The 8,924-nt window shown below is 37.4% G+C and overlaps 1 protein-coding gene across 1 annotated transcript in view; it reads right to left on the bottom strand.

Annotated features, from left to right (window-relative positions):
- Positions 1–8,924, bottom strand: part of CLVS2 (clavesin 2) — a 59,555-nt gene that overhangs the window by 961 nt on the left and 49,670 nt on the right. The window contains exon 5 of the mRNA XM_017829982.1: positions 1–7,406. This exon is cut by the window's left edge and continues 961 nt beyond it. Within this exon, the coding sequence (XP_017685471.1) occupies positions 7,319–7,406 (88 nt within the window). The 3' untranslated portion in view covers positions 1–7,318. The remainder of the gene's footprint in view (positions 7,407–8,924) is intronic.

Here is an 8,924-nt window from a genome sequence, read left to right as displayed (position 1 = left end):
CAAGGGAAATATTTAAAATACTGGTCCTCAAGATCTAGTCTGCAGATTATAAATGTGTTGGGGCTTTTTTTATAGTTTTCTTCAGTTATTCATAGAATAAAGTACATACAGCAGACAGCATGCTGTTGAGGGTAGGAGAAGGGATGAAGAGCTGGAAATGTTTTGTAGAACACATTTCACACAACAGTCCACAGGGTGAAAGAGCTAGAGAATCAAATGATTTAGAAGAGCCATTATTCTCAAGTTGAACACTAGTTAACTGCAAACAATTCTTTAAATAATGTCAGGTGTTCTATATGTGCCCCTCTGAATATATTTGTAGTTTTAGAATCACATTTTCTACTATTTAATTCCTTCTGCTATTGATGCATCAAAGATGCACATAAACATCAGGGAAAATCATATTTAAGGAAGAGTGATTATACACTAAATCTGAACCAAACCCTGAAACCCTTTAAGTTATCATAATCTTAGGCATTATTTGTAACAATCACCAATTTAATATTCTTAGGCATTAAGTGTAATGCTTAAAGTTGTCAGTTTCCTTTAAATCATCTCCACTCTGAGTGACTAATGGCTACAATTAACATCACCAGCAGCACTGTTTAAAGACACAGGACACAGATCACCAGCTATAGCTTGAAGGCTGCATAATTAGCACGAGACACCGAGGTTTGTGGGTGAGATTCCCACACCACTTACAGCTTTCCACACAGAGTAGGCGCTGATACTGATGTCAAGGCAAGACAGGCTTTAATTCAAGCAAGTGCTGAATTCTCCCACAAAATTTTCTCTGCAGCAGGGACTTGCAGAATATATCCCTCCCTTCTGTTCCTATGGACAGGTTGGTGAACACTAGCTTTCCAGCTCCTGCATGCTACATGATACCCATATCCTGGCAGTCACTGTGGAATCGGCAGCAGCAGAGGCAGTTCAGGTCTACCATATGCATCAGGTTTAAAAATATCGAAACTGGGCTTGTGTGGGAGAGAAATATGTTATCTCTCCTTTCTGCTGACAGATGTGTCATGGGGTTTCTAAGTCCTCTCATATTACTGAACAGGTGAAAGCCTCCCTTACCATTAAAATGGTCAATCAGTTCACTCCCAATTCCACAATCTTATTTTCTCCACAGGCTTGCCACCTTTCCTTACAGCCACAGGGTTCCTTTCCTTCTCTCCCTCCACGATTTCTTCAGCCAAACAGCATTTCATATATTCCTGGGGCCCATCTCCAAGTGAGGCTCTGGTGATGTGCACTGATTCATTAAACCATGTTCATAAGCTCAGCTATAGCACCCGCCATTTCACACAGTAACTCAAACATTTTTTAAAGATTCAGGGAGCTCCATCATGGCCATACATGGTGGACTATGTGAGAAACTGAAACTCTGCTCATAATGTAGAGGCTGGACACACAATAGGCTACTGATTCATTTCTTGGAAGTGTTAATACAAGTTCTATCACACTATCTTTCCCATTCATACACCTTTTCACTGCTGGCTTGCTTCTGTTTTTTTTATTTTAATTATTGTGTTTTATCATCCTCTATTGTCTCTTCCCTTGCTTTTTTTCTCCCCTTAAATCTTTATTAACCAAGGGATCTGATTTGAGATGCCTGCCTTTAGGCACTGCAGTGTGTTGATGATGTGACAGACTCTTTAAGGAATCACAGCAGCATTTCCATATCAAATACAAATCCTAATTAACCCCTGCCATTTGTCTGCTTCAAATTGTCAGATCTGTCAATTCTCTGGAAGTGAATTCTCTGCTAACACCAAAAGGAAGCTTTGTCACACCTACAATAGAGAAGATTCGCTGTAAATGACTGATGCTAACTGATGCAGAAAGAACAGTTCTGGCTGACCACCGACCCTTGTAGACAAAATACTTTGGCCATGTTTTAACAAAACATGTGTACCATAAGGAATTATCAGCATCTTTCCTTGGAGAGCTCTTCATTTTGCCTATGTACAATGCTCTCCCTCCTTTTGGATTCCACAGTGATACCACCAATTCAGATTTTGAACTCACTGCAGAAACTTCTCTGTTTTCTCTCTTTTTAAATTTACATAATGCAAGAGCTAACACACATCAATCAGAGCAGTTTACACATGCACAAAACACTGGAGAAGGAGTGACAAAGTACTGGGAGCTTGTGACCCATGTTTGAACTTCACCACTGCCCAGCATTGCACAAGTTGTTATTTCTTAACAGCAAAATCGCTTTGCAAATTGTGCAATCCAACAGGGGTCAATGCCATTTTGTGCCAACAGACCCACATGAAGGAAACAAATTAAGATCCCAAAAGCTGATAGGAAAAAAATTCCCACACAACTGAAAGCTGAAATGCAGACTGAAAGGAATGTCCAAGTCAATCTACTAAATACAGACCCTTGACACAGGATCATTCAAAGTTACAAGGCAATAGAGGATGTGGGATTCCTATCTACCTGGCTTGTACTTTCATTTGTGGTCACTTGAGCAAGCCTCCAAATAAAATGCTGATGTTCCCTGTATAGTTAATTAGAAACAAGTATCCTGTTTCCTCCCTGGCCAAGTTCAGAATTCTTTACCGAGAAGCCACGATTTCCTTTGGGTAGTCTTCAGACTAAATTACCTTCCCTCCCAACAATTAAAAAGAGAAGAAAGGCATTTAATGTGGGGGACATGCTCCCTTTTTGCCATTTCCTCAGCAAAATGTTAATTCAGATTTAACTCCACAGGAAAGAAGATCATCCCCAGTTTGCAAAGGTCTCATGGTAAAGCTTCTAAACGATCTAGGCATGAATGAATCAACAACCAGACATTCTTACACAAAATAGGGACACATTATTTTCTCTCCTGCAGTTAAAACCAGACTGAGTTTGAAGTGTCATTGAAGTGTCATCTTTGCCATTTAGAAAAACAATGGGAACGTCTTCCATTGAGAAATGTCTCTAACTTGCTGTGTTTCTGTTTTGCTACCTGAGAAAGTGAGATAACTACTATTTTCTCAATTTCTTAGTGTGCTTTGAAGTTTGTGGACAAAAGTACTATTCTCAGCACCATGCTTGTAAGCTACTTGCAAAATACCTTCCTTTAGAAGGACCTGATACAGCCAGTCATTTGATTGTTCTTTCAGTACAGTTCCTTTGAGTCCTTTGCTCTTGTTTTTCACAATGATATTTATCTTCCAAATTTGTCCTGGTACCCAATGCTGTTGATAGCTCAGCAGAATTTTCTCCATAGGCAATTAAAAATTATCAAAACCAATATCAACATCCCCCCAAAATCACATTTTAATATTCTAAACAAAATCCTGAAGCCTGATTGATTTTTTTCCTCTCTTGTATCCTCTTTCAAACATAACTTTATCAAAAAACTTGACAAATACATACATCAATAATAACAGAAACAATATAATAACAGGGATATGATCAAAGCTTATTGCAAAGTGTTCTCCAAGTAATTCTAAATGGTAGTTCTTATGATGTTTGACAAACTTTAATTTCCAAAACAGAAGAGGAAAATAATAAAAGGCATGAATACTGTCAGGTTACAATTTTGTCAGGTGATGTGCTTAGGCTTTCTGTGACTGTGATTAAATAATACAAAGAGCATTCCATGAAAGGTACTGAGCTAAAACAATTCTTTGAGAGTGACATTAAAGTGAATCTACTCCTCCACAGATCAATGACCTCTTGAGGTCCCTTTTATGCCTACTTTCTTTAATTCTGTGTTCAATTTACATATGTCTCCACAAATATCTTTTGTGACTAGGCATAGCATGTTTGTAGAGTGCAAAACATCTTTTTAAATACGCTATACAGTAAATTTACATTTCTGTAAAGACATCTCAAACTATTTTACAATGAATAGCTATTGGGACTCTGTGTAGTTGTTGGAGCTTAGTGGGTCTGATCACCTGTCTCTATAAAGCCAAGAGACTATTGACATCTCTTTACAAGAGGAAAGCTTTGGGCATGGAAGTTTCCATAACTTTTCCATATATTTTTTAACATTTGTTTCTTGGAAAAGACATCATGTAAGGCGATACTTTTAGATCTTATCAAAGGCCTAAAACTATCAATTTTTACACTTTTTTTTCTCCCTTCCTTTTTTTTTTTTTTGGTATAGTTACTTGGACAAGTGTACCCAGTTTTTCCACTAAGTTCCTCATATTGCAGGATATTTTTTTATATGCATATCAGCATGCATTATTACAAAAACGTTTTATTCTACCCAATACACAACAAAGGTAAGAAATTAAGAGGAATACTCCCAAGCATTTGAATTCTATTTTTAGCACTTCAATTCTGCTATAAAAATTAGACAGCAATTTCTATGATTACAAAGATTGGAAAAAGTTTTCAGTCCAAATTTAATCTAATAAAAATTGACCTACCTATAAAGATTTTCTACAAGAAAATCTACCCTTTATGTACCCTGATGTGTAAAAGAGAAATGCCTTCAAAGAATACTGACAACGGGTATATTTATTTTTCTTACCCATTTTCATATTCTTATCCAAAGTCACAACTGCAATTACCACTGCCAGAATTTGCTTCAGTGAAATATAAGCTGCGGCCAAGAAGACCTGTAGCCCAACTCTTTAACAGAGAGAACCTCACTGAAAAAGGAATTTTGTTCATGGTGAAAGATGAGGTCCCAGTTACACAAAATTATAATATATCCTACTTGTATTTTCTGGAAAGAATGTAATAATACTCATTAACTTGAAGTTGAAATCAGGCATGAGAAAATATTACATAAACTACATTTAAGTGCATAAATAAAGGATTCACAAAGAAAACAAATTTATAAGCTTCAAAACAAATTTTAAGCTCCATACAGTGGAGAAGATTTGCAATTTCTGACCAAACAGCTGCTGTACTCTGAAACCAGCATTCTGCTGTCTCACACCAAAGTCTAGCCCATGTTTCTAAAAGGATTCATGAAGATATTGATCACCACTGAGTCACAGTTTGCATACATGTGGAATACTGACTAAATCCTGAAGCCCTTAAAAGGATAAAACTTCTACTGATGTTACAGTTTTATCTGATAAGGATTTAAAAATCAGATCAATGACAATATGCTATTCTACTAACCAGAAGTGTGGACATATACAACATACATTCAAATATGGCACTTTTGCAAATCCTGGATACACATCTCACTTATCCAGCATGATGTTACAAGGAATGAGAAAAACAGGACTGAACAAAATAGTATATAAGGATTGATCATTTTTTCAAGTCTCTCAAACCATAGAAGTAGTATTACAACACTTTCTACTACTGACAACTTGTAGGACAGACTGATAAGACGTTCAGGTTTCATATCTTTTCTCTTTGCATTTCATAACACGTATCATGAAAATAGAATTAGGAGAGCAGAAAGCAGAAAGGCAATAACTTGTTCAGACAAGTTCCTGCAATGTGATGGCATGTTAGGGCATACAATATTTATCAGCGTTGCTAACGAACTGCAAAGTAGGAAAGCTTTATCTGTGTGTTGTCTGGGCTAATCAAGGGTGATGCTGGAAGAATCAGGGCTGTCTCAGCCCTGAGAAATGCAAAGCTGCCACCACAGGAGTTACAGCTAAACTCTAGATGACACCCTGTCAAGATTTCACTCTGTTCTTAACTCAGCCTACTAAATCTTACAGTTTTAATCATCCTGGGCAAGGAGAGGTGACCTACAACCAGTGACTTTGAAACTTCAGTGATCACTGAAGTAATGGAAGAAATTCTTTAAACTCCGGTGCTTGGGAGGCAGGGTTGCTGTGAGCTACCACCTCCACTGTCACTGTTTCCTTAACTAATCCTTGCACTGCCTGAACATGCTCTTATAATACCTCCAACTATTCAGATGTCTTTCTGGGCACCCTGTGTGTCTTCCCACTCTGACTGTAAAGTCCTAATAAGAAACTACATTCTTGCCTCAGCTTACCATGGGCTACATATTAACCAGCACACAAAGATGACACAGTCCATGCATTTCAGCTGATTTACCCAACCCCTAGTGAAACCTGTTGCCCTTTTGAGGTAAAATGTATTTCTCTATTATGGCACATGTTCAATATATACAGTTACACTACAACAAAAACAAAGGTGTCCTAAACACATAGGCTGAGATGTTTGACTACAACTTACTCATATTAATCCTTGCTTGGAGTGGGATGCTGTTGTTCTATGGTAAGTTTTACTATATTAATAATGACATTGTCTCAATATACAATCTATAATATATCTAAGTACATTGAATAGGTATTTCTTGTATAAACCTTCAATGAAATATACTTATCTAACAATGTCACCTTGTATGCTTGTCAGAGATTGGTAAAAATATATATATGTATCCAGTCTCCCAGTACACAGGATTCAGTGATTAACTCTTAACCTCTGCTGCCAGGCTTTACTTTCAGATACTGGTTATCACACTGTATTTAGAGGACTAATGTCTCATTCCAAGGCAGAACAGAGTTCTGAAAAAATTGTTGACATGCACCCAAAATGCAAGAGAAGTAACTCCAATGTGTCCCATATTACAACACCCAGATTACGGCAACAAACCAGGTTACTTGCGTAAATGAAAAGTTAAGGAAGAAACCTCAGAGATCCATACAGCTAAACAACAAAGCTGTCAAAGCATTGGTTCCAGTTCATCTGTTATCTTTTTCACAATGTTACACGGTTTTTGCTGTATCACAATCCTAAATCACAACATTATTTGGGAAACCAATTCCTAGAGTTAGGAAACATTCAACAGAATCTCCCAAGTTCTTATATTCCCTCTTTATCTTTGCACAGTTACACGAGCATGGCAGAAAAAGAAAACAGTAGTCAATGTGCTCATTGGCTTCCTATTAGAAGGACAACATTTAATTGGCTTTGATATTTTTCTTTGTCCAGTATGTATTTCTCTCTGTGTGTATGTGTGTGTGTATGTAAGAGAGAACACATGTTTTCTTCTCTTTTTTTATGGTGCACTTCACTGACATATTTAATAGTCACTCATTTCCATAGCACTTGTTTGCCATAACTTACAAAGTCAAATTTGAGGATTATATTGTATTTACAAACAAGTTGGCACTTACAGAATAAATTATTGTTTCCTCTTTTTTTTTTTTCATTTCATTTTATTTTCTTTTTTTCTTCTCTTCTGTTTCACCCAAGGGCATCCAGAATTCAGGCAGAATAGTAAAACCTGCTGCCATTATGCTACATTAACATAAGTAAATAGGATTCCAGCTGTTACACTCCCAATGGTTTGCTTGTTGCTGAGAGGCAGTGCCTTCCACCTCAGTTCATGTCCGATGCTCAAAAACTGTTAGTCAAGTGAAAGCAAAGGCTGCATGTTTTCTTCCTCATTCTTATCCATGCGTTTCAGCACCCCAGGATCCACAACTGACTGAGACCTGCAGAGGGACAACATGTTTATTTGACATTTCCAGATCATGACAAATGAGGGTAAACCTCAGCTTTCTTTTGTTTATTTTAATGTCTGTCAGGGCTTAAAAATAATGGTATAGCATTACCAAAGCACCTAATCACTGCAAATGGTCAGGAAATACACTCATGGAGGGATAACATGGCCTTAAAGGGCTCCGTGCTGATTTGTGAATATAGGAGCAAAAGGTGGAATAAAGTGGATCTTGTCTTCTTCAGTGAAATTGTGAAGCAGGGTGCATCCTCAGCACAGAAGAGCAAACTAAGCTATTCTTTGTACTAACTTAAGTACTGACCCTCTCTCCGGAAGGTTATATGGCACTGGACTGGTAAAGAAGCCATCCAGCTGGGTAATGGCACACTGCAGCTAGTGGGATGTGTTAGCTGGAAGCATAAGTTGCTCCTTTTCTGAATAGCACTTAAATTCAACAGTGCAAGATACTAAGTCAACTCTAGGGAATACTGCCATGGCAAGCAGTATTTCTGGAGCAGTGGACAAATTTGTCAAACTCACCCACTCAACTAAACAGGGCAGGGAAGGATGATAAGGGCAAATTCAGTGATGATTGTAAAATTTCTCCAGGTTCTCTGATCCAGCATAGAAGCATAACTGGTACCCTGTAACAGTCATATGTGACAGACAAAGAGGAAAACCCAGCCTCCAGCAAAGTCAAAATGCTCCATTAAAAACAAAGTCTGAAGGGTTAAGATGGGGGTCTCACATCAGCTATGTCTCAGTTTGTCAAAAATCAGAATCACTTCCGGGGTACAGTAAAAGCAACTCTTGTCAAATGTTTCCTTCAGTGAGATGAATCTCATGCAGGAAATGCCCATTTCTCTTCCTTTCTGTAAAGAAGATTTGAGATGGCTAAAGAGCATGTATACATCTCCACAATGCAGGCATCTATTTTTGATCAGTGGAAGCACACCGTGCCTGCAGCATTGCTACAAATTTGCCCATTTGGAGAGCTACAGTGCAAAGAAAAACCTTTATAAATTCTAAACTCTCCTAAGATAAACATACGGAGTCAATCCTCCACTCTTATAAACTGGTATCATCAATGAAACCAATGAATGAGGCTGATAGCAGGAGACAATCTGACTTTCTCAAAAAACCTGAAGAAAGCTTACAAAAACTCAAGAAAAAACATCTAAAGCCTAGGTGAAAAGTTTAAAAACAAGGATATTTTCTAATAATATTTATCACATTCTCCTACTAATGCTAAAATCAAGAAAATTATTTTTAAAATATGACAGTCTCTCTTGTGATAAGCGTAATTTTAAAAATTTTAATTAAAACTGTACAATAACACTCATCCTGAACACTAGTCACTTCCTCAGGCAGAAAACAAAACCACTGAATTTAAAATGCTTTTTTAAAATCTTCACAATGTACCGTGCCAATGCAAAGCTGATTGAAAATTTGCTGGTGGGAAGCTGCACTCATGGAAAATCCAGTTCATCATGATAAAAATTGCTGTGGAAGC

The sequence above is a fragment of the Lepidothrix coronata genome, unplaced genomic scaffold (genome assembly GCF_001604755.1).
Source record: "Lepidothrix coronata isolate B3197 unplaced genomic scaffold, Lepidothrix_coronata-1.0 Scaffold5, whole genome shotgun sequence".
NCBI lineage: Eukaryota > Metazoa > Chordata > Aves > Passeriformes > Pipridae > Lepidothrix > Lepidothrix coronata.
Note: the sequence above shows the minus strand (reverse complement) of the source record. Positions and strands in the feature narration are given on the sequence as shown.